The sequence below is a fragment of the Rana temporaria genome, chromosome 2 (assembly GCF_905171775.1).
Source record: "Rana temporaria chromosome 2, aRanTem1.1, whole genome shotgun sequence".
Lineage (NCBI taxonomy): Eukaryota > Metazoa > Chordata > Amphibia > Anura > Ranidae > Rana > Rana temporaria.
In genome coordinates this window covers 241,880,493-241,906,580 of record NC_053490.1, presented here as the reverse complement: position 1 = coordinate 241,906,580, position 26,088 = coordinate 241,880,493, and the positions used below count along the sequence as shown (strand labels likewise).

Genomic DNA, 26,088 nt, shown 5'->3' with positions numbered 1-26,088 from the left:
TGCAGCAAGGACTTTGCCCGTTCGGTAAGTGTCTGCGACACCAGAGCCCCAGCCAAAACCGGTCTCACCGCCGAGCCCACTACTGTGAACATGGAGCGGGCTACAGCCTCAACTCTCCTATCTGCAAGATCCTTAAAAGCGGGAGCCCCTTTCACAGGTAACGTGGTAGCCTTGTTCAGTCTGCACACGGGGGGGGGGGGGGGGTTCACTGACGGAGGAGAGACCCACTTTTTTTAAAAGTCCTCCTCAAAGGGATAACGGACCGCAAAGTATTTTGGAATAGCAAAAACTTTCTGCGGCCGATCCCATTCCTTGTACGGTGCGGGGTGGCTTGCGGAACCCAAAATGATGCCTCTGCCAAATCCTCAAGTTACTGAGTATCCCGCACCGCAGTGATAAGAGCTCCAACAAATTCCTTATCATGCGCTGACCCTGAAGCAGAGTCATCCTCACTGTCCGTGTGGGCCAAGCCTGCATTATCTGACATAATGGAAACAGGGCCAGATGCAATAGCAAAGCCTGATTCCGTGTCAGACATCCCCAGAAGCAGGCGCAGGGAGGGGGCGCTTTTTACCCCCCTTCTGGCCACTTGCCGCTTCAATTCTGGCAACAAACGCCTGAAGGACTGCCGCCATAGCATCCACCGAGGGTGCAGGGGCACCAAGGGTTAACTCTGGCATGGTTGGGGTAGAAGCCTCCGGTTCAGACTCCATGCTGACCCACCTATATATGCCCCCTAGTACTGCAAGGCAGGACCCACAGGCCACCCTCCCGGCCGCAACAGAGAGCAGGGGACCCCCCCAGGAGACTCACCACCACGACCAGAGTGCAACGCTGCTGAGAGCGCTGTCCGTGCTGTGCCGTCCCTCAGGAAGTATTCTGCGGGCTTTGGGGCGTTATTTCAGGCACTAGAGGCCAAAAACGTTTCCAAGATGGCCGCCGACATGCAGAAAAACAGCATGTGGGCTACAAGAAAATGGCCGCAGATACATAGAACCGCAACCCCGGTTAAAATGGCAGCCATACAGGCGTTTAAAACCCCAGTAACACAGCAGAAACACAGTACAGCACACACAGCACCCTAATGCAATAAAAAAAAAATAGCACCTCACAGCAGCACAGCCCCCCCCCCCCCCCGGCAGTAACAGAGACCCCCACCCCCGGCGGACCCCCCACCTCATAGCCGGCACCCAGAACGGGGAAAGAGGGAGAGAAAGGGAGAGAGGAAAGCAGGGCGAACCCTCAATCGACCTCCCCAGGAACGCACCAGCCAAACCACCCTGCCAAGGCAAGGGGATACTACTTACCCGTCCTGCGACCACCGGCTGGAGGCATTCCAGACAGAACCAACGTCCGCTTGCGGCATGGCTGTCAGCCCGGCACACTGTGACTCAGCCATAGAGACCGGTCATATGTGCGCCCTGTAGCATATAGCTCACCTGCCACCCCTGTAGCAACGGGGCATGTTGTGGACGGCCTACTTAAAAGGCCAGCACACGCTCGATGGCTGAACATGGGGGGGGGGGGGGGGGGACTACTACAAGGATCAAGATCCAGCCTGTCACCCAGTCGGCAGTTGATTGTAGATCCCAGGATCCAAAAATGCAGGAAAAATCCAAATAAAAACGAAAAAAAAAAAAAAAAAAACTCCAGAGCACATGGGCTCCAGAAGGGCCATGTCTTCTAACGCTAGGCAGAATAAAACAGGCTGCATGATGCAAGAGAGTGGGATGTACTGGGGGACCCACCCCCTGGGAGGTGCTGTACTGAGAGAAGTGTTTTAACACTTGAAGTGTTTTTTTTCTGCCTAGTCTCTCCTGAAGGGAAGGATATATAACCCTAAGGTCAATGCTGCTGTGTCTGTCCATGAACGGAAGAGAAAATAATTTAGCCATTAGTCGCCATGAACATTAAGTTTACACTACAATTCGGTTTAGACTCATGCCGTAATACAACTAGAAGATTGTCGCTTGTCATGCTACATTATTATTATAATACATGATTTATATAGCGTCACCAGTTATCGAAGGCAGACGTTGCTTTACAGTTTGATACAAGAAGAATCAGAGGTCCCGGCTCATTGGAGCTTACAATCTAGAAATCACAGAGCAAATTTGTGGTTTGGCAGTGGCTTTTTTGGACAAAGCAGGTCACTTTCTCTACAGTGTAAACATGGGAGATGTACTCAGATTGCTTCTTAGAATTTAATCAGCCTGATTGGCACAGTTATTAATTAATAGCACTCCACATTCTGGGGATTGAAGACCAGCTGTAGAAAGCTATAAAACAAAGGGCATAAGGCCTCCAGCAGCTTATCAGCAATTTTGTATGCTTTATTGCCCAAGAGGGAAGAAGAAAATCACTACTGCAGCTCAATTTTTGCCAAGACCGACACTGATCAAGAATGAACTGCAGCTACCCCGATATCAAATAAAGAAAGCATCCATGAGCATACACGGAGTGATGTTGAGATACATCACCTTATTCTGTGCTACATCTTATACATCTTATAGTATATGGCAGGGATATGCAATTAGCGGACCTACAGCTGTTGCAAAACTACAAGTTCCATCATGCCTCTGCCTCTGGGTGTCATGCTTGTGGCTGTCAGTCTTGCTATGCCTCATGGGACTTGTAGTTCTGCAACAGCTGGAGGTCCGCTAATTGCATATCCCTGGTATATGTTATTCAATACACTGCATCAGACAACACAATAAGGGAGCATTAAGAGGACCAGTAGCCATTTGTACCAAGAATAAGGACAAGGACCATTTCTCCAGCCAACGCAAGGCAAATACATATATTCCGATCTTATTTTACACTATATTTTCAGTCTTACTGGCATCAATAATACATTTTAGAAAAATGTAAATTACTTAAGGAAAAACTACAAAAAATTATATTCTCACCTGTTGATGTTGCCGAGCTCCATCCATAACTGACTTCATCACGATACCCAAAAGAGGCTTGCATATAAACTTTAAATAAGAAAAAAAAAACAGATGTCTGAGTATCAAATTAATTTAATATCATGAAATCTACTTCAAGGGAGCAAAAAAATAACTTCTAAAAGCATACCAGCAAATAAGGCACGTTTGTTTGCTATAGCTATTGATCACTGCTTAAAATGTAATTATGTGTAAAGCTAATGATTCATTTTGTAAACAGGACATGCCGATTGACACTGGGCTTGGGTAGATTGGACAAGGCATTGGTGGGGGGCATCAGCACAGCTTTCTTTTAGAAGGCATCTTCATTAAAAACTTCTCTTTGGAAGAGGAGACTAGTACTAGACCCAACACTTGCCTACCAACTGGATCTACAAGGTACACAATGAAGAGGACAGAAGATCAGTAGGTCAATAAAGAAAACTAGTAGTGGACAGTGTAATGTCTGCCTAATTTATTGTATTTGTAGGTTTGACTCCTTTTACGGCACACAAATAAACCTATTAAACAATTGTGTTCTAATCCCTTTACAAATACTGTAATGATGGTGACTAGGGGTGCAACGGATCAAAAAACTCACGGATCGGATCGATCCTCGGATCAGGAGTCACGGATCGGATCATTTTTGGATCAGCAAAAAAAAAAAAAAAAGGGTCCGTTTTTTCATTGGTCCAAAAATTTTTTATTATATATATATATATATATATATATATATATATATATATATATATATATATATATATATATATATATATATATATATAATAAAATATATATTTTTTTGGACCAATTAAAAAAGGAACCTTTTTTTTTTTGCTGATCCGAAAAAAGAGCACAATAGCTATATATATATATATATATATATATATATATATATATATATATATATATATATATATATAATAGCTGTAAAAACATCAAGATTGTACTTTAAGTCCCAAACAGCCTCACCTGCTTCCTCTTTAATCCACCCCTGTGAATTGCTATTGTGCTCTTTTTTCCCCCTTTCCCCCCCCCTCCTCTCACACCAGTGCTTCACTGCTAACATTCCCATTCAGCTTGCTAGAGCCCAGTGCACAGCGTGACACGCCTCCCCGGGGAGGCGTGTCACGCTGGGCTCTGGCAAGCAGACTGGCCGCCGCTCCGGAGCTAGGCCGAAGCCGGGGACTTTCCTAGGCCTAGGCTCCGGAGCGCTCCCCGGATCGCGGGGTGTGCCGATCCGAACGGGGTGGCCGGTTCGGATCACGGATCGGTGACGATCCGTTAAACCCCTAATGGTGACCAAATCCAAAATTACAATTGATGAAAACATTGCCCAAAAAACTCAAAAAAATTCCCTGACTGGCTATTTTGCCGAGCTAGAACACGCGATTATTATCAATGGAGTCCCAAGAACAAACAATTAACCAGTGTTTTAACACGCAGACATACACTTAACACTGAATTGTCTGTTTCTGTAGATGCATAAACCACCACATAATAAATGCAGCTGGTACTTGAAGACTTAATAAATCAGGTTAGCATGAAAGAATGAATATTATTTTGCAATACATATTTAACCTGGGTACCCAGTTTCTAAATGTTCTGAAAGACTTTTCATGGTGCTCTGTTAGCCAACAATGAAGGGTATTACTTACAGGAAACCGATTGAAAAGATCCAAAAACATTGCTGCAGTTAGAGGACTGTTTCTCTTGGTCATAAATCCCTTCAGTGATTCTTGGTAGAGTTCCGTGACTCGCTGAAGATCCAAACAGCCCATACAAACCACCTATGAAAACAGCACAAGAATTAAGGTGAACCTGTCGCTACAGAAAATAAAAATAAAGTAACGTAATGTAAAAAAATGATTTAACCACTTGACTGTCAAAAGATTTACCACCTTTCATGACCAGGCCATTTTTTGCGATACGGCACTGCTTTACTTTAACTGGCAGTCGCACAACAATGTACCCAAATAAAATGTCTTTTTTACCCTGACAAATAGAGCTTTCTTTTGGTGGTATTTAATCATCACTGCATTCTTTTATATTTTTTGCGAAAAAAAAAAAAAAAAAAAAGAACAATCTTGAAAAAAACAACAAATGTTTTACTTTGATATAAAACATATCCAATAAAAAAAAAATCACAAGCAGGAGTATATTGATTATATTGTTTGCACAAAAGTGTGGGTGCTGGCAGACATCCATTGCTTGGCACCCACAGATTTGTTTCTGCTGTGAATAATCACAGCAGAAATGCAGAATCACAATAGAAAATATCTATATATCAGGAAGGTGCAGTCAGGGCCTCACCTGCCATGAACATAAAAATCCTTTCATCTATGGCTCCGGAGATACAGGGCTCCTTGCGCAGCCTGTCAGAAGCTGCAGAGCAGCCAGTTTAAATACAAGCTGGCACACTGTTTGCAGCAGACTGAGGTGTCTTCTTGTCAGACACCAAGCTCAATGGACAGCTTGGAGTTTTGGACCAATAGTATCATTGGCCCAAGCTGTCCAATAAAAATCTGCAGTGGAGGCACGCCTCTCACTGCAGTGTCATAGAAGGGAGCATGTGTCTAAAAGACACAAGCTCCCTTCCCGCCCAGCCCTCTTAAATGAAAGGAAAAAAACAAGGGTTTATGGGTATAAGATTTAACTATAATCCCATGTTTTTTTCACAGTTAAGAGGGAGAACGAGAATCTGCTGTTGGTTAAAAAAAAAAAAAAAAAAAAAAAAAAAAAAAGGTACAAGCTAAACCATATTGAGCTATATGTTTTAACAGCCCTTTGCGAGTGGATTTTAAGGGCTGACGAGCTATGGCTGCCTGGGAGCAGGGAGGGTGAGCAATGCCGGCAGGTGGGTTGTATGGGAGACATTCTGCCAGCAATCGGAGTAGAAGAGAGCCGGGAACAAAACTGCTTTATTTTAATAGCTGTGTGTTCCCTGCCACGTGCCGTCACGTACAGCCCCTCCTCTTTGTCCAGACACTTTGACAGATCACCCGTCCAATCCTGGGATGGGTGATCCATCTATCAAAGTTCCACGGAAAAGGGGGGGGGGGTCATACAGTGTCTGTGGTCTATGCTCCCCAAACAAGCGCAATAGGTTATGGCGTCTCAGGGCGCAGGTGACGTTTTTCTGCAGGAGACTCACTTTACAGATTCCTTACTGCCAAAATTACCCACCTACCTCTTTCCACATTGGTACTTAAGCAACTCCCCAAAACCTAAATTTCGTGGCACGGCCATAGCCATTCATAAGAATTGCCTGTGTCAACCCTCTGATCACTGTGTGGACCCCCAGGGGCACTTTGTGTTCCTGAAAGGCACCATCATGGGCCAGATGTATACATCCCCCCCCTCCCCAACCCCAACAACTCACGTTTATTGATAAAGTCCTAACCAATCTGGCAGACTTCCGGGAGGGTAGGCTAATTCTAGGGGGGGATTGCAATGTTAGCCCTGACCCCTCCCTAGACACTTCTGCGAACAGAACACATTCACACGCTTTAAGGCACTTCCGTAAGGCTCTCCAGGGACATACCCTGGTAGATTGCTGGAGAGCATTGCATGCTTCAGAGAAAAAGTTTAGCCATTATTCCAGTGTCCACAAGGTGTACACTAGAATAGACCTCTTGCTAGTAGACCAGGGCTTCCTTGACATGCTGGTAGACACCATTAAAATCGACTAGATCACCATCTCCGACCCTGTCCCAGTGACCCTTATATATTTGCACTGTTCCAAGTAATGGACAAAACACGGTCCTGGAAATTGAACGAGAACTTGGGTGATTTGGGGGTACAGGGTACAAAAAAACAAACAAAAAATAAAAAAAACTGTCACATTACTTCGCGGGAAACGCCAATGGCAAGGTCAGCCATGGCATTTTATAGGAGGGACATAAGGCGGTAGTCCAAGGCACCCTCATCGTACTAGGCTCCGAAATAAATATATAAAAAAAAAAAAAAAAAAAAAAAAAAAAAAAAAGCAGGTGGACCTCCAGAGAGAGTTCTACAGGCCCTGCAACGTGCCGAGGTAAACCATAAATGAACGTCGGATTCTGAGGAGCTCTGCCACCTGACCGAATTGCGTACATTTTTATCAAAATTGTTAGACGGCAGAATTTACCGCAAGCTGCATTATATTGCCCATACGTATTATGAGCACGGCAACAAATGCAGCAGGTTACTGGCAAGGGCGCTTCGTAAGCGGCACATCTTAGCTCATGTTCATAAGCTACACTCTCCAACCGGAGTATCGGTCCAACATACCTCAAAAATAGCCTCCATGTTTCGAGACTACTACAAAGCCTTGTACAATCTGGACTCTGCCTCCTCTCCGGAAGAAGTAGCTCTTAAGCAATCACGTATAGCAAGGTACCTTTCTTCAGTAGGTCTTCCCAACCTATCCCCAGGACAGAAATCAGAACTCCCCATCACTACAGCAGAGTTGCTGGCCACTATAAGGTCTCTCCCTATGGGAAAAAACCCGGGGCCCGGCGGCTTTACCAGGGCTTACTACCTAAAGTTTTTTGATAAGCTCCATGCCCCTTTATGCACATTCCTCAACTCCCTAGGCACCAACGGGCAACTCCCACATATCACAGTACTCCCAAAAAAGGGAAAGGACCTCACCCTACCACAGAGTTACCGCCCAATGTCCTTGCTAAACACGGACCTCAAGATATTCTCTAAAGTTCTTGCCAACCGCCTTAAAGACCTCCTTCCTGAGATGATGCATGCTGACCAGACAGGTTTTATAGTGGGACGGGAGGCCAGAGACAACTATTGGGGCTCTCCAACTCATCCTCTGGGCCCGCACATGCAATCGGATGCCTCCCTACTTGATTCTATCCACAGACGCGGAAAAGGCATTCGATTGCGTGGACTGCTACTTCCTAAATGCAGTATTGATGCAAACGGGTTTAGGCCCACACATGCTACGCTGGATCTCAGCGCTCTATGCTTCCCCTACCGCTCAGGTAAAGGTTAAAGGTAGTCTCTTTGCGGTATTCCCCATCCGCAACGACATGAAACAAGGATGCCCACTCTCACCCTGTCTTGGAACCACTGCTGCAGAAAGTCCGATTCAACTCGATCAGGGGGGTGAAGGTGGGGTCCCCAGAACACAAGCTCTCTGCCTATGCAGAGGACATCCTTTTTCATGTAGTGAATCCTTGTCTTGTTGCCGAACCTGATGGGAGAATTATCTGCCTATGGAGAAGTGTCCAACTTCTGAATTAACTATACTAAATCCGAGATCCTGCCGATCACCGTTCCCTTGGCCTTGGCCTCCTACCTAAAAGGATATTTCCCCTTCACATGGGCGTCCCCATTCTGAGATACTTGGGCGTTCAGCTTTCAGACCGACTCGACTCCCTACACATACATAATTATGCCCCTTTACTCAGGAAAATCTGCAGTCCTGTGACAGAGTATCATTCCCATGGGCTGGTCATACAAATATCCTTAAAATTACGATACTGCCCCGAAATACCCTTTCTCCTGCAGATGGTACCTGTGCATCTACCTCAGCGCTTCTTCATGGAGCTCCGCAGTCTCTTCATTAAGTGACACACCTTGCCATGGCGTTGCTACAAAGATCCAAGCTAAAGGGGGGTCTGGGTATACCCAACGTATACCAATACTACCAGGTGATTCTACTGCAGCGTGTCCTCAACTGGAGGTTCCACGCAAACTATAAGCTGTGGGTTCTCTTTGGAAAAGACTATAGTGGGCCGCGATTTGTCATATGCGCCCTGGGTCCTCGCAGGAGATAGGGGGTTCTTTGACTGGGTGTCCCCACCAACCTTACATTCCCTGAGGATATGGGATAGAGCGAATGCCCTGCTTACCATTGGCACCACGGATGTCCCCGCTGGCACTCGGGTATCCTTCCTCAGAACAATGGCAAGCAATGGGGTTGTTGGACTGGCATGATTTGTGGAGGGTCACTCGCTGATTTCATTTGCCACTCTCAGGGAACGATACAGTGACTTCCCCTTCGATTTCTGGAGGCACCAGTAACTAGAGGCTTTCATAGCCAAGAGTCAAAGAAACTCACAGATTAGGACCAACCTAACTGAATTTGAACGCATGTGGGCGGCCGATACCCCTCTGCCCCACAGGATTTCAGCCCTGTACAAGATGTTCGAGACAGCAACACCTAGCCTTAAAGCCCCTTTCATAAAGGAATGCTTCAAAAAAGGAGCAGCTTCATCACCTGTATCGACTGACCCACTCAAGCTCTGTAGATTCTAGGACCCAAGAAAATTATAAGCTTTTATCAAAGTGGTATAGGGTACCTTCTCTGGCTAAAATATATTTTTCTGCTTCCGACCGGTGCGGGAGGGGGTGTGGAATGAAGGCAACATTTCTCCATATATGGTGGGAATGCCCAGTGCCAACACCGTTTTGGTCTATGGTTGGCAAGCCTATATCAGATGGTCTTCGTATAAACAGCCCATCCTATAAACATTTTTTTGCTTCACATCCCCCCCCCATGCCTTTATCTCGCTATAAACGTAGTGCCCTCCCCCACCACCTCAATGCAGTTAAACACCTCATACCAATACACTGGAAAAGCTTGCGCATCCCAAGCGAGCTCGACTGGCTGGGGAAGATGGGGGAGATTCATGGAGGCAGAGAACTTACTCGCTACCTGTAAAGATACCCGAGAATGTTTCGAACTTACATGGGCAGCCTGGAAAAACCACGTACATGACACGATCACAGCTTCATCTAGCCTTTACATTGCCTTACTTGCCTTGGCAGATCCCTCCTTTAGGAGACTTGTCCAAGCGAACCATCTTCCAATGACTAGCGGCTCTACATAATTTGTGCTCAATCAGCCTATGAACCTGGTGAGAATTATCTTATTTTATTCTCCTTCCTTATTCTCTTCTACTAATTTTGTTGTCCTTTTTAATACCTTGGTACGTTCGTGTTTCCGTATTCAAGTTACCCGAACGGTCACTTGAATGTTCATGGTATCTCAAGTTTACTCATGATATTAATGCACCGAGTCATATATGCACCGCCTTTATGTTTGCGATCACCCTACTCTCTCCCCACCTGGGGAGAGAGGCTTGTCCATATAGATCGAATGTCTCGGACAAGGAGGGTGCCCACATCACCACAACATATTGGTATGTCTCCCTGCTATTACCGTTGCCCTCATTGGTACCTTGCTAAATGTATCCCCCCTCCCTCCATATGTGTGACACCTTGTTGTAATGACAGAATGTTACCAAATTATATATATAACGTTTTTAGTATCACTTTAAGATAAAAGGATATACTATCAAAATGAACTCAAATTCTCATATTTAAGCTTTACATACTTTTGAAGGTAGGTCTTTGCTTTTACTCTTCTCATCTTTCTCCACTGTCTGGCTAGTCCATCTCAATACTTTAAACAGGTAAAGTGATGCACTGAAAGGTCAAGAAGTACAAACAATAAATGGACAATAGCAGATTACAGATATCAACACAAAAGAGCACCAAAAAGGATCTAGCACATTTGTTTTCAGAATTTCATCACACGGATTTCAACATCAGTCGGCAAGCGTTTAATTAAAAGGAAGCTGCAATTTGGGTCTCTTAATCTACAAGTTTTGACCTCTTTATGATCATTTAAGTCTCATGTGTGGTCGCAAGAAGGGTCAGCCTTAATGCCTACCTGCATTACATATGCATCTGTGGTGGCTGAGGTTTCTGTACTGAGATTTCACTCACTGCACATTCCCACAAACACTTCATAAGGGAAGGGAAGGAGGCGTGGCGAAACTTCTTGTTCAAAAGCCCATTCACACTAGAATGAAGTGCAGGAAAACCCTGTCCCTGTGCGGCTTCCCACACCACATTCCAGTCACACTGCCCTTGCGATCTGCTGCGGGGGTTAGTGCAAAGTTAACGACACCCCAAACAAAGGTTGCAAATGCAGTGCATTTGCCCATACCTGATCACACGGTACAAAAAAGTGCCCTGCGATGCAGTTGCTGTGCATTTCAAAAAGTAATGCGATTTCAGCCCATTCAAAATGAATAGGAACCCCACAGCTCTCCTTTGTAATTCACATGAAGTTGCTAGAGTGAATAGGCCCCTAAGGCAAAGTTCCGCTTTAAAGGATATAAGAGAGTACAGCTATTCTTTGGTGTTGCATCAGTGCTTAAATCTGAAATCGTCATTGTGCGCAAAGTAACAGGATTACACTGGCAGCTCCTGAGATGGACTGAAGTTAAAACTGAAGTTATCTGTTCACAAGATTTCTGGTTGGATGAACACCTATTTTTTTGCTCTCGTCAAACATGTATAATAAACTGCTTTCAACACTATTTTAACAGACCAAATACAAGAAATGTATTGCTAGAGTTTATATACACCAAAGTTCTGTAAACAGATTTTTTTTTATCCCTGAACATAAAAGAAAAAAAAAAAAAAGAAGAAAATATTACAAACTATATCAGATTTCCTTTAACATCAGTACATTTTAAAAACATACTTAACTGCAACCCCTCAGCCAAAAAAATAAAAGTAAAAAAAAGTTTAAACAGGTAAATGCTTATTTTAGAGGCAGGCTCGGTCACACTCCTGAACCCATTTAAATAAATAATGTGTTGCAAGACTGAGGGGGTACTTTGCACCAACAATGGAAAAAGGTTTATAATTTTGCTTTGGAATTCCATTTAAATTGACAGTACTAGATTTGTGCAAATATACTAGCTCTGCTCAAATAAAATAAAAATCATTGCCTGCTTGAGAGATCACTGAAGACCATACCCAAGCATATTTTACTCACCTGAAACAGTACAGAGCCACAGAGGAGTCACTTTGTTTGGAAGCTCTCTTCACTAGTCTCTCCATCATATCATGAAGACCATCTTTTATCTCCGACACATCTTTGCAGTAATGCTTGCTTTTACACAAATCATTCCTTTAAAAGGGTGGTAATCACAAGACAATGACGTTATTATTCTCTAAAGCAGACAGAAGGCAATAACATAAAAGCTATGTGGATGTAATCACTGGACCAACCAATAGCACTAACGGCATCAGAAACTCTTTCAGAATATAATCAGCTACTTAAGGGGGTTGTAAAAGGTAAAAAAATGTTTTCCCTAAATAGCTTCCTTTACCTTAGTGCAGTCCTCCTTCACTTACCTCATCCTTCAATTTTGCTTTTAAAGGTCTTCATTTCTTCTGAGAAATCCTCACTTCCTGTTCTGTCTGTAACTACACACTGTAATGCAAGGCTTTCTCCCTGGTGTGAAGAAAGCCTCTTGAGGGGGCGAGCAGGAGTGTTAGGACGCCCACTAACATACAGCTCCTTTCTCTATCTGCAAAGTATAGTGTCCTGACCCTCCTGCTCGCCCCCTCAAGAGGCTTTCTCCACACCAGGGAGAAAGCCTTGCATTACTGTGTGGAGTTACAGACAGAAGAAAAGGAAGTGAAGATTCCTCAGAAGAAATAAGGACATTTAAAAACAAAATCAAAGGATGATCTAAGTGAAGGAGGACTGCACTAAGGTAAAGGAAGCCATTTAGGGAAAACTTTTTTTTTACCTTTACAAACCCTTAAACATTTTTTTTATATGATCGGCACATGCATAACCCAGTCAGTGACTCACTAAATGGTAAAGTAAGAAAACTAATGACAGCCCTGCAAAATCCATGGACGCAGATTAAATCCACCCAGGAGGGTTAAAATGGCTGCAGTGGTAAAGGAGCAGCAAAGACGACACAGATCGCTGAAAAATAGGATTTTTTGTACTCACCGTAAAATCCTTTTCTCTGACGTCCATGGACGGACACAGCTCCTTAAGTCTTGACAAGTGGGTTATGTTCCTGTTTACAGGAGAGGACTAGGCAGAAACATGTTAAATGGTTAAATACATGTTAAATTAACAGAGTTGAACAGCCCCGCCCAGGGGGCGGTCCCTCCAGACATAACCCTCCTCACTGCAGCATGCAGCCTCAGTTCGTAACAAGCAGTACAAACCTAAAAAGGAGGGGTGGGAGCTGTGTCCGTCCATGGACGTCAGAGAAAAGGATTTTACGGTGAGTACAAAAAATCCTATTTTCTCTTATCGTCCATGGACGGACACAGCTCCTTAAGTCTTGACAAGTGGGACGTCCCCAAGCAGTGTCAAAACGAGGGGTGGGAAATATATCAGTAAAACCAATTTTAACTTCACCCCAAAACAAGCAGAGCTCCTCAAACGGAGGAGATGCAACCTCAAATGGCCGCCTGCAAACGCTAGCGGGCGAAAGCATGATATGATGCACTCACAGCAACCAGGAAATTTTGAAAAACAAAAAACGTGAACGGACGACCAAGTCGCCGCCCTGTACACCTGTGACACCAACGTATGAAGTCGGAAAAAACCCAGGAAGCACCAGGTGCCCTGGTCGAAAGTGCCGCGACCGGAAAAAAGGGGGGCCCGCCCCCTAAGAGCATAGGCCTGTATGACGGTCTGTCAGATCCACCGAGACAGGGTGGTCGACGAGACCGCCAGGCCCTTTGTGGACCAGACACTGACACAAAAGAGGGTCAGATCTCCAAAACGGAGCCGTAGCAGGTAGATACACCTGCAAAGCGCGTACCACGCCAGAAGTATGAAAAGCAACCTCCGTAGGATGCGCCGGCCGAGGGCAAAAAGGATGGACGGAACAATGCCCCTATTCAGGCGAAAGTCCGAGATCACCTTCGGAAGAAGGGAAGGTCGCGGGCGCACCACCACCTAATCCTTATGGAGTATCAAGCATGGCGGCTTGCAAGACAAGCCCACCAGCTCAGAGACCCCTCTAACAGAAGAAAAGGGCCACCTTCCGAGATAGTGTTAAGAGAAAATCTCTCTGAAGTTTCCAAAGGGAAAGCTCCTGAGGAACCAAGAGCACCAAAGTCAAAACTCATTGGGGAAGAGATGGGCCAAGAGGGGAAAGAATATGACAAACCCCCTGCAAAAAGAGGTACCCACCAGGGAACGGGCCCCAAAGGGCCACTGAAAGAACACAGCCAAGGCTGAACTCTGTCCCCAAACGGTGCTTAAAAGTAATTTGAGATCCACACCAAGCTGTACAACAGAAGGAAGTATGGAACCTCGAGACAGAAGGACCTCTCGCCCTGGCGACGGCCAGGGTACCTCCGTTATGAAGTGCCCGAAAACGGCGTACCAATGACGCCAATGTCAATCTGGAGTGATTAGGAACATCGGGATCCCCTCAGCCTCCACTCTATGGAGCACCTGAGGAAGCAACACAAATGGAGGAACGGTATAAGGCCGCCGATACAGACCCCCACAGGGTCACCAGCGCAACTTACGCGTCAGTACCAGAGCACTAGACCTGGTCACTACTTCGACACCCTTGCGGTGGAGACGAGCGGCCAGGAGATCCAAAAGTGGAAAAAAACCAAGGCGAGCCCGGCCAACGTAACGACACAGATCTTCCTGGGCTTGAACCCAGAGGCAACTGCCTGCAGGGCAGGCAGTCTACCGCTGAGCCATAATCTCGCCTGTCCTGTGAGACTCACTTCCTGCAAGGGAGCCGAAACACCCCCGGGCACAGAAAACCAGTCACCCTGGTCCAGCATCAGGTGACTCCAGTAGCCCGCCTGCTGGCATACCCATGGTAGACCGAAGCCACGCCTTTACAGTGAAAACCCCCACAGGAAAAACCCAGTATCAGACAGTAAAAGGTGCCAGATAACACAGCCCTCTCAGGAAAGCCCCCCCCCCCCCCCCCCCCCGGACAGCGTGCCTTAGCAATGCAGCAAGGGAACGGAGCAGGGAAGGGAGGAGTGCTCCTCCACTGTCAGAGCACCGCCGAACCCCAGGAATGCCCAGCCGTACCAACCCACCGAAGTAGGAGGGACTGTACTTACCCGTCCGAGCGAGGACTCGCTGACGCATTCCTGACAGACATACAACCGCAATGGAGGTAGCTGTCGGCCCGGTCCACTGTGAGTGAGGCAACACCACAGCCCAGTCATATGTGGACCTCGGAGTAAAGCTCACGGCCACCTCAGGAGTCATGAGGTACGACGTGGCAGACCAAGCCTCTTTGCATAGGTGTGTCCACGCTTGCTGGTCGGACTGAGTAGACTACAAGGATCTATAATATCCAGCCTGTCACTCAGCCGACAGTTGAAAGAAGATTCTTCAAGAAAAAGTGAAAATAAAATAAGATAGAATAAAATAAAATTTCTCCTCAGGGCGCTGGGCCCAAAGGGAGCCATACGTCCTTCTCCTTTGCTAGGCAGAACGAAACTGAGGCTGCATGCTGCAGTGAGGAGGGTTATGTCTGGAGGGACCGCCCCCTGGGCGGGGCTGTTCAACTCTGTTAATTTAACATGTATTTAACCATTTAACATGTTTCTGCCTAGTCCTCTCCTGTAAACAGGAACATAACCCACTTGTCAAGACTTAAGGAGCTGTGTCCGTCCATGGACGATAAGAGAAATTAAAGTATATAAGCTCTAAGTGCAATGAAGACCTAGCTGTGCTGAATGTATAACAAAAAAATAGCAGATCAGGATGATAATCTTATGGCAGATAAAAGTTTACATATCTTCATATGTCGTTTCTACAGTCTCAGCTGTGTTTTTTTTTATGCTGCATATCATACAACAGGGTCAAACTATGTAAAATCCTAATAACCTAACATTATGTTTTTTGGATTATAAATTGGAAGCCAGACAGCCTGAAGACTCCTACAAAAATACAAGATCCATACTGATGCCGTTTCTAGTGGAAAATGACTGCGGCTGTAAAGCCCCCATCTTCTTAGGCCCCTTTCACATGGGGCAGAGCCGCTGGACGGACTATGCTAGCTCAGCGGGGGATCGCTCCGTTGATCCCAGCTGAGCAGGCGCATGATGGGTCCGTCTCTTCTCACTGCGCAGGGACGGACCTATCAGAGCCCCACTGTGTCAGTTTTCATCCGATTCTATCTGCTGAATGGATGGTGAACGCATCAACATCTGTCTGTTTTGAACGGATCTGCTCCGATGGCAGCTGGGTGTCAGCGGACACACGAGTGGCCCGCTCTGATCAACAAAAAAAACAAAAAAAAAACGAACAGGCGGATCCAAGTGGGCGATCGTGTGAAAGGAGCCCTACTCAAATGAAATACACTAACTTTCCGGGTAAGATATGATACATTACTCTCACAAAATAGAGAGCTATATAAGGCTAGGCAGCATGTTGTAATCACAGAGAAACAACTCCCACAGGAATCCTTCCAGAGGGAGATCCAGTGGAATTAAACGTAATTCAAAAAAGCAGGTGCATAAAGAAGGGCCCCATTATGTAGCGCAATGCCCTACCTTCCTTGCAAGATAAAGGAATTCAAGTGATAATCACAGTATTGGGGTTTTCAAGCTATGCTGAATACACTTTTAGAAGAGTATTTTTCTGCTGTTGTATGTGGCTCTGCACATCACTATCAATTTTCATTGAACAAGTCCCTGTTGAGACGAAACGTTGGGAGGCGGCGCTCTGACGTCACCACGTTACACGTGTGAGGATCCGGATATTCCGGACACACGCTCCACTACAGGCCGGCCGGCTGTGTTTTATGCCCGATTTTACATGGATTGATGCAAGTCAGTGTTTCTCAATTCCAGTCCTCAGGCCCCCCCCCAACAGGTCAGGCTTTCAGGATTTCCCTCAGATGAAAAGGCTGTGGTGATTACCAAGGCAGTGAAACTGATCAAATCACCTGTGCAAAATAATGGAAATCCTGAAAACCTGACCTGTTGGGGGGGCCTGAGGACTGGAATTGAGAAACACTGATGTAAGTGCACAATCTGCTTTTATTGACTAAACCTCTATACAGTATCAGGCTATGAGTTCTCCTTGGTATTTTCATAATCTCTGGAGTGCTGCATCGGGCTGCTACTAGAGGGGATTATTTGTCACTGAGGTTTTACCATTGGATGGATGATCGAACCTGTTGCTGCTGTTGAGATTGGCTTTCTGTCTGTTATGCTGTTTTAAAATCTCTTTTTGGTAAGAGTCAGTGTTACCCGTGGGTGGAGGTCTCCTGTCTGTCAGTGATCACTGTGCTGTGGATTCTTCTAGCACCTTTGGACTCATTGATTTTCCATCATTTTATTTGGGACTGTGTTCATATCTTCAGGTTTTTCTTTTTATATGTTACACTGTGGACTACTTTGTTACATTAAGTTTGATACGAGGATTGCACTATTATATAAATGTTCACGTACTACTACTTTATTGGTGTTTATATTGGTTTTCATATCAATGCATTGTCATTTCACATTGGTATTTATCAATCACATTTTTTTTATTTTTTTTTAGCGCGACTACCCTTCTTTTTTTATTTCATTGATCTAGAGAGTGGGTGATATAGGGAATTTCCAGTGGACTGCTTTCCTGGCTTAAAGTAAAAATACCAAGTAAGGTTCTGGTCACTCTCCACCAGCCAAGGCCCAACAAACAGTAACCAATCTCTGCAGCACAGGACCCATAACCAATAGTCATGAAGAGCTGGACAAGTCCAGAAGATATGGGGGAAGTCTGCACTGAGAGCATAGCACATCCATAGACTGGATATAGCAGAGAAACTCACCCAAGCTCTATCGCTGTATGATGCAAGTATGCGCGCAGAGTGTCGGTGCTGAGGCTATTCACTGTGATACGGCACCCATACAGCTTCTTCAATAGAAGACTTAATTAAGCATAGCAAAATCCATAGATACTAGCACATTTTGGCCGAAGCCTTCCTCAGCCTGCTATGAGAAAGGCTTCAGCCAGAATGCATTCTATGGATTTTTCTATTGCTGTTACGCTCAAGTAAAAGTTCTCTAATGAGGAAGCTATTGGGCCGCCGGCTTGTATTAGTTATGGACTCTCAGACTGGATATAGCCAAGAATTTCCCCTAGGTGGAGTAGGATAATAACAATTTTAAACTGTATAAGTTTATCTCTAGCCAAAATCAAAGGATGGAACAAAATTGCCCCAGATATCATCCCAATCATCATCAATATCCAAGGTGGGGAGGCCCATTTTTCTCTGCCTTTAACCAGGCCCTGCGATTTAGGCTTCTGAATTTCCTTATATACACAGAGGAATGAATATTAGTTAAGGACTTCCTTCTCAAGAGATTCTATACAAATTTTTACAAAGAAAAGAGGCTAAACGAAACTCAGCAGAGAAGGTACATCCGAATCGCAAAAAGCAGAACAGCCATCAATTGGAAACCTCTATAGGAGCAGCGACTGAAGAGCTCCATATGAACCTAGAATTGTCACCTCCATCACCCCTGATGCATTAGCGAGTTATCCCAAAAATGTTGAAAAAAGTGGGGCGTGCCGATCCCCAGTAAACTAGGGATTGTCTTAGGGTGGCTAAACAGACAAAGGGTCCTATTATTCCATAGAAAAGAGGACATTAATGCATTCAGCTGCTTAAAAAGGAAATCATTTGTATATTTAAACACATTTACCTTTTAGAAGTATAAAACCTGCCTTTATACTTACATGAATATGTCTGCTGTTTTTCGAAGAAAGTCCTGTTCCTGTTGGTTAGAGTCTGAGCTCATACTCTGCTGTATTACAGAAAGCAAAGGCTCTATAACATTAAACACAAGTGGACTGCTAGACTGCTTCTTCACAAACACTTCAATCAGGTCCAGTACCTTCATATAAATATAAAAATGCCATTATCAAACAAGGGGCATAAAATGTAACATTTACAAAAATCATGCTTGCACATCATTTTGTTTTTATCTTAACGACATATTCCACTTTTTGTACGACGCTGATAAACACACCCATGTTGCAAAGAGAAAGTGTGAATTTATGAATCTTTTGCAATAAAGCCTGCAAAGCAACTGCAATCAGTGCATTGCAGGAACAATATACAGCTTCCCTGCAGACTATTCTTTTAGCTCGAGATCCATATGGAAGTATGGACCTTCTGCTATGGAGCTGGAGAAGGTAGTCAATGGACAATGAGTGGGGTGACATGAGCAAACTTGTGTTACGTTGAAAACTTTCAGTCCCTCTGCTGCAGGGGTAGATATTTTTCAACTAATAAAAAAAAAATATATATTCCTCTTTAGGGCCCGTACAAACCAGGTGTATGCTCAACACAGGCTCAATGCATGCAAACAGAACAATTGCTGACAATGTGCTTCAAATCATACCAAACTAGTGTGTTGAAACTTGGAAGTATAGGCTAGCAGAATTTATATTCAGCGCAGCGCACACAAACGTGTAACAGCACTGTTGTGCAATAAATTTAATAAAATGGTTAATTCAACAATGATTAAAATAAAAAAAAATAATCAAGCATTGTGATGCAGAGGTGCATTGCCGGCGGTATTATCGCGGTGTCCTATTGTTTTCAATGGAAGGAGCGGTATGGTATACACACACCGCTCCAGAGAGGCTGCTGGCAGGAGATTTTTTTCTCCTGCCAGCGCATCGCCTCATTGTGAAATCCCTCAGGCTTTCACATTGAGAATGCTGGGGCAGGAGTTTTTCAGGCGGTATTTTGGCACTATTTTTAGCACTAAACCGCCTGAAAAACTCCTCGTTGTGAAAGGGGCCTTAGAGTAGCATTCACATTCTAAAATATACTGGTTGCTTACACTGGCACAAGCTTTGCTGCCATCTGAATAAAACAATTGAAACTACATTTTCACAGCTTTCTGCTACATTGGATGCAAAAGTAGTATCTGTGCGTTTTAAAATTAAGTTAAGGATGATTGTGTAAGGGGGGGGAACTAATGCGCAAAACCCGTCTAACCAAGGGCACTAAAAACTAATATTATAAATAAAATATGTCCCTGAGGTATCATCTTATGATTAAGTGGCGTCGGGCTGCCACGCAACGCGTCAAGATTCAGGAGAGCCGTCGGTGACGTCATCTCCGTTCACGGCCGAGAACGGGGATACCTCAGAGACACACGCCTGCTAGCTACATGCGGCTTTATGCTTAATGTTAGCCGTTTTAAATGTGAGTGCATTACCTTTATTAAAAAACCCTTATGATTGCATACTACACTATGGGGACTCCTTATGTGTTTTATTTAGTGCCATCCATGCTGGGAGCGTTCTGGCTAGAACCTGGGAGACCTGCAGCTGGGATTTTGGAGAGAAGGCTGTCCTGGAAACACTGATCTGCAGGGATATCTGCTGGGCTTTGCCATTATTCAGCAATCATTATAGGCTCATTATAGCCTTTCCCAAGGCGAGAGTCTTGTACTACCATACACTGGTGTTTGTTCTGCACAGCTACTTTGGAAGCACATTTGCACTTTGGAAACACTATTATTTGGATTATTGGTTTTGAAGCACTACACACTGTTGAATTATTGAAGCACGGATATTTTGATTAAACACTATTTACATATTTTTAAGCATGGGACTGCACATAAACTTTTGTTTACAGTTTTATATTGATTTATATATATCCATATTGCATATTTTTTCATATTTATTTATTATTGGAATTTTTTGCACTGGATGTTTGATATTTTATCCACTGAGGGATTCATATATTTTCTCACATATTATGTTTTTTGGAAATTAATTTTAGAAAAATATCTGATGACCGAAACCTTTTAGTCAATCATATAATTTTGGATTTTCATTATTCTCACGATATTTCATCCTTCTCATTGATATTGATGCTTGGAGGGTTTCAAGGAATAAGGAGTGAAACACATTTATGTTATTGTGCATATATTAATCATTTGCGTATTTTAACTGGTAAGCGCCATTACACCCCCCCCTCTTTTCATAAGGATGATTGTACTATCTGATTTTTTATTTTTTTTCATTAAGTGTTAATTTGTCAAGAAAATATTTTGGATGATCTACCCCAAGTATCATGAACAGTATGCAATTGTGTTGCTGCGACTGCACTTCTACAACTAGTGGGGGGTGGAGAGATTGTGCCGAATGAAAAGGAGAGAGTGTCCACTTATTACTTGCAACTTATTTTCCACCTCAGTCAGAAGCGGTTTGATAAAATCATTAGTTTACAGCAAAGGAACTCCTTTAGCACCTTGGTCTTAAAATCCCTCCTTAAAATTTTCTCATGACGGATTTTGGCTTTCTGGTCCTTCTTTGCCTGAATGCGTTTCTTCTGCTCAGCAAACAAAGCAGAGAGATTTTCATCAAGAGCCATCATGGTCTCATCGTCCAGCTCATCATCACTGTTGTCACCATCCTATATCAAAAATAAGAACTTATTATTTGTCACCAACTGTGTTCATTATTTTAACCCTACCACCCACTGTTAGCTTACCACAGCTTTGCCTGCATGCAGAGCATCCATTAGTTGTTTTCGAAAAACCTCATTTACATCTTCTTCAGGTAACTCCTCTTCATCTTCACTTTCTTTGTCTTCTTCTTGATCATCCTCCATGGCACTGTCCTCATCAGAAGTGCTCTCATCATCATCCTTATGGCCAACAATGGACATTAAGCAATCAGTTATCATATTTTAATGTAAAGACCCTTACTTATTTTCAATTCCTATTGAAAAATGGCCCAAGAGAAGAGCAAAATAAGAGTAAAATTTCAAAGCAAAAAGGTGTCATTGATGGACATCATGCATTTTTTTTACTAAGTGACATCATGCATTCTTGGATTACACAAAGCGCAAGTACAAAAACGTAATATTGCCTGCATCCTGACCAGGTAATAAAATACCTACTTGGTTGCATAAAGCAACATTTCCAGCCAAATCTTGGATACTTGATAGTTTACATACATCTCTACATGACAATTGCCCCTATACCTTATCTTATAGACTTGGAATAAGTTACCTACTTGTAGATCCCCAACATGTACTACTTAAGCTGCTGTTGATATATGGGACTTGTTCAGATATACTAAAAAAATTGAAAGCTGAAACTGAAAACTGAGCCTTAAATAGCTCCTGCCCCCTCTTACAACACCTATACTAACTACCCTGTTAAAGGAAGATGCTCCTACATACCTATTCTCAAGGAACTCTGGTAACGAGATTGACTCAACAGCAGCAGTTTTAGGGGAGAGTAGGGACATCGGACAACTGATGTTCCATAGTAAGCCTGTTGTCGCAAGGTCTGCTCTCCCCTGAAGCCATCCACTGGTGAGATCAGACACTAGAGCGTGCATTAAGATTAGGCAAGCATAAACATCTCCCATCTACAGGGTAGTTACAATAGGCGTCAGAAGGGGGGTGGGAGCAGTTTTGAGCTTTGTTATCTAGAGCCTGGAATTCCACTTTAAGTAACTAAAAGTACTGAAGCCAGGTCAAGATGTCAGTAAGCAGCTCCTGCATGGCGTTTTGGCAGGTCAAGGAGCTGTGTCGACAGGCTTCTGTCCACCAGTTGTCCAGCTTTAAATACAGCTTTGGGTGACTGCCTTCTATAATACAATGTATCTTTTTAAAACAGGCTGTGTTTCAGACTAACTCACTAGCAAATATGAGAAAAACAGCAAACAAAAAGGAATCCCATCTGAAAACCACCATCTGAGGGAAGCAACACCAAGTACAGTTTCTTCCTCTCAACTGAGTAGATGTATTGCCATTTACAATTCTACCTGCTATGTTGCTAGGTGCTTCCTAATCATAGCTATGAGGTGTCTAATCTACCCCCCCCCCCCCCCTGCTTTTGGCAATTCAACAACAGCTAGGAAGGAGACTGACAACACATAATGGCAGCTTGTCTCAACTCTCAGCAATTTTCTGAAACAAGCAACAGAAAGAGAATTGGAGACCGATATGCCCCCACCCCCTACGAACTTCTTGCAGTTGCTTGTCTGATGAAAGTTCTTAGAGCTGAAATAAGCTGCTGCTACACAGCGTCCATCTTATTTCTAGCTGTTGTTGGATTATGGCAAGAGGAGAGGGGGGGCAGGTCAGACCTCATAGCTAGATTTAGGAAGAACTACATGTACTTTATCCCATATGGACCAGAAAAGTAAGAAAATAAATTATTATTTATGACAATCCCACTCAAGCATGGGATAATGGTTAATACTTTATTCAGTACACAAGTATATACCATTAGTTAGTTGCATAAAATGAAAAAATGTTTTAAACATTCACAATTTTGTTGAATTGTGACTAAATATATAGTCTTCAGTATACATAAAATAAATATCTCTTATTCGAGTTTTTAAAATGCATTTCTGTAAGTAATTTTAAATTACATATGTACAGGATTAGGCACCTTTGCTCATCACTCATGTAGGCTTCCCAGTTTTCACTGCTACAAAATGGCTGGGCAATACCACATCTTCTCACAAGTCTGAGTCAGCTGCCCCACTGAAAATAATGCACTCCCTTTAACTGGCTGCCATCTTATCTCAACAGGGATTTAACAAGAAGAAAATTATAGTGAAATTCAGAGCTTCCTACAGTAGCTACAAGTCTCTTCAGTAAAAACAACGTGATCCTAAAAAACATACTTTCACCATTAATCTACACCTAGCATATATATATATATATATATATATATATATATATATATATATATATATATATATATATATATATATATATATATATATATATATAAACAGAAAGGCAACAGATATGATCAGTATTTGCGATACCAGTAACAGTTTAATAGAATTAGCCATTTTCTGTAAAATTGAAAAGTCACCTCGTCCCCAGAAGCCTGCATTTTCTGACCCTTTTCATCTGTAACAACAACAGCACTTTCCTCATTCTGCTCTTCTTCAGGGTCTAAAACCTGCAATAAAAATGTTGTCTAGCTCATTAGGATTCACACAATTACAATTCTTAATAAAATGCTTCATTAACTTTAATGCTTATATAAACTTACATTTAGAATCAGCTGTAAAGCATTCTTGGTAATGAATGGGCAAATCATCTTGAACACGTTTCTTGCCACCATGCGGAAAAGCTTGCTGGGTTGAGAGAAGAGTGACAGAAGAATTTCCACCATCACTTCTACCCACTCTGGTTCTTCTGAATCTATGAATATAAAAATGACAAAATGTTTGAACAGACATTTTTCTTTAAAAAAAAGGGTCTATGTCAATAGCTATACTTATCTACCATGGGAGTATTGTAATTAATGTGACAATACAAAAAGACAACAAATTAAATGTCAAATCACATCATTGTATCATTTTGAAGTCCATCAAGAATGTCTTACCAAATAAATATTTTTTTTTTGTCTGTGACGCAGTAGGAATAATGGTCATTAACCACTTCCATACCAGGTACTTACGCAGCTTCCCGCCCAAGCCAATTTTCAGCTTTCAGCACTGTCGCACTTTGAATGGCAATTGCGCGGTCATGCTACACTGTACCCAAACAAAATTGGCGTCCTTTTTTCCCCACAAATAGAGCTTTCTTTTGGTGGTATTCGATCACCTCTGCGATTTTTTTTTTTTGCGCAACAACTAAAAAAAGGCTGAAAATTTGGAAAAAAAATTACGTTTTTATTTTTTTCTGTTAATTTTTTTGTAAATAAGTTTTCTCTTTCAATTACGGGCACTGATATGGCGGCACTAATGGGCACCGATGAGATGGCACTGATGGACATCGATGAGGTAGTACTGACGGGCACAGATGAGGTGGCACTGATTGGCGGCGCTGGTATGCGACACTGATGGGCACACATAGGCGGCACTGATGGGCACACATAGGCGGCACTGATGGGCACACATAGGCGGCACTGATGGGCACACATAGGCGGCACTGATGGGCACACATAGGCGGCACTGATGGGCACACATAGGCGGCACTGGGCACTCATGGGCGGCACAGATGGGCACTCATGGGCGGCACTGGGCACTCATAGGCGGCACAGATGGGCACTCATGGGCGGCACTGATGGATACTTATGGGTGGCACAGATGGGAACTGATAGGTGGGCACTGGGCATGGATGGGCACTGTGGGGTGGCACTGATGGACACTGGGGTGGCGCTGATGGACACTGGGGTGGCAGCACTGATTTTAGCCAGGTTGCCAGTCAGTGCCCATTTGTGGGCACTGACTGGCATCTTTTTTTTTTCTTTATGCTTTTTTTTTTTTAATTTTTCTGTCATTTTTTTTTTTTTTTTTTTCCTGTCATTTTTTTTTTTTTGCCCACCCTGGTGCTCCAGGGTGGGCATCCCTGGTGGTCCAGTGTGGCGATCCGAGGGGGGGCTGCGCTGATAAACAATCAGCGCTAACCCCCCCTGTCAGGAGAGCCGCCGATCGGCTATCCTCTACTCGCGTCTGTCAGACGCGAGTGAGGAAGAGCCATCGACGGCTCTTCCTGTTTACATCGTGATCAGCCGTGGTTGGACACGGCTGATCACGTGGTAAAGAGTCTCCGCCGGAGGCTCTTTACCGAGATCGGAGATGCAGGGTGTCAGACTGACACCCCGCATCACCGATCGCCGCGATGCGCGCCCCCACGGGCGCGCGCGGCATGAAATCCTGCAGGACGTTCTAGAACGTCCTGTCAGGATTTCATAACCACTTCCCGGACGTAAATCGGCCATAGGCCGGGCGGGAAGTGGTTAAATAATCCCATGGTACTCGTGAACTATACAAAATATACAGTGGGGATCGAAAGTTTGGGAACCCCAGTAAAAATTTGTATTAATGTGCATTACGAAGCCAAGGAAAGATGGAAAAATCTCCAAAAGGCATCAAATTACAGATTAGACATTCTTATATGTAAAAAAAAAAAAAAAAAAAAAAATGGGATTTTTGTACTCACCGTAAAATCCATTGCTCTGAGTTCATGGACGGACACAGCAGCATGGACCTTAGGGTTTTACATCCTTCCTTTCAGGAGAGACTAGGCAGAAAAAAACACTTCTCAGTACAGCACCTCTCAGGGGGCGGGTCCCCCGGGTACATCCCACTCTCTGCCTCATGCAGCTGCAGTTCGTAAACAAGCAGTACAAACAAAAAGGAGGGGTGGGTGCTGTGTCCGTCTATGAACTCAGAGAAATGGATTTTACGGTGAGTACAAAAATCCTATTTTCTCTTCCATTCATGGACAGACACAGCAGCATTGACCTTAGGGACGTCCCCAAGCAGTTTAATTTTTTTTCGAGGGGTGGGGGAAAAAAACACAGCAAACCAAGCTTCACCCCAAACAAACCAGAGTTCCTCAACGGAGGAACTTCAACCTTAGACTGCCGCCTGTAAAACCTT

The 26,088-nt window shown here is 43.9% G+C and overlaps 1 protein-coding gene across 1 annotated transcript in view; it reads right to left on the bottom strand.

Annotated features, from left to right (window-relative positions):
- The window catches only part of MYBBP1A (MYB binding protein 1a), an 84,578-nt gene that overhangs the window by 16,931 nt on the left and 41,559 nt on the right, over positions 1–26,088 (bottom strand). Inside the window, exons 15-23 of the mRNA XM_040336707.1 lie at positions 23,748–23,899; positions 23,565–23,654; positions 21,212–21,367; positions 20,969–21,133; positions 18,433–18,590; positions 11,728–11,862; positions 10,271–10,361; positions 4,586–4,717; positions 2,910–2,978 (exon numbers count right to left, since the gene is read on the bottom strand). Of these exons, the coding sequence (XP_040192641.1) occupies positions 2,910–2,978; positions 4,586–4,717; positions 10,271–10,361; positions 11,728–11,862; positions 18,433–18,590; positions 20,969–21,133; positions 21,212–21,367; positions 23,565–23,654; positions 23,748–23,899 (1,148 nt within the window). The remainder of the gene's footprint in view (positions 1–2,909; positions 2,979–4,585; positions 4,718–10,270; positions 10,362–11,727; positions 11,863–18,432; positions 18,591–20,968; positions 21,134–21,211; positions 21,368–23,564; positions 23,655–23,747; positions 23,900–26,088) is intronic.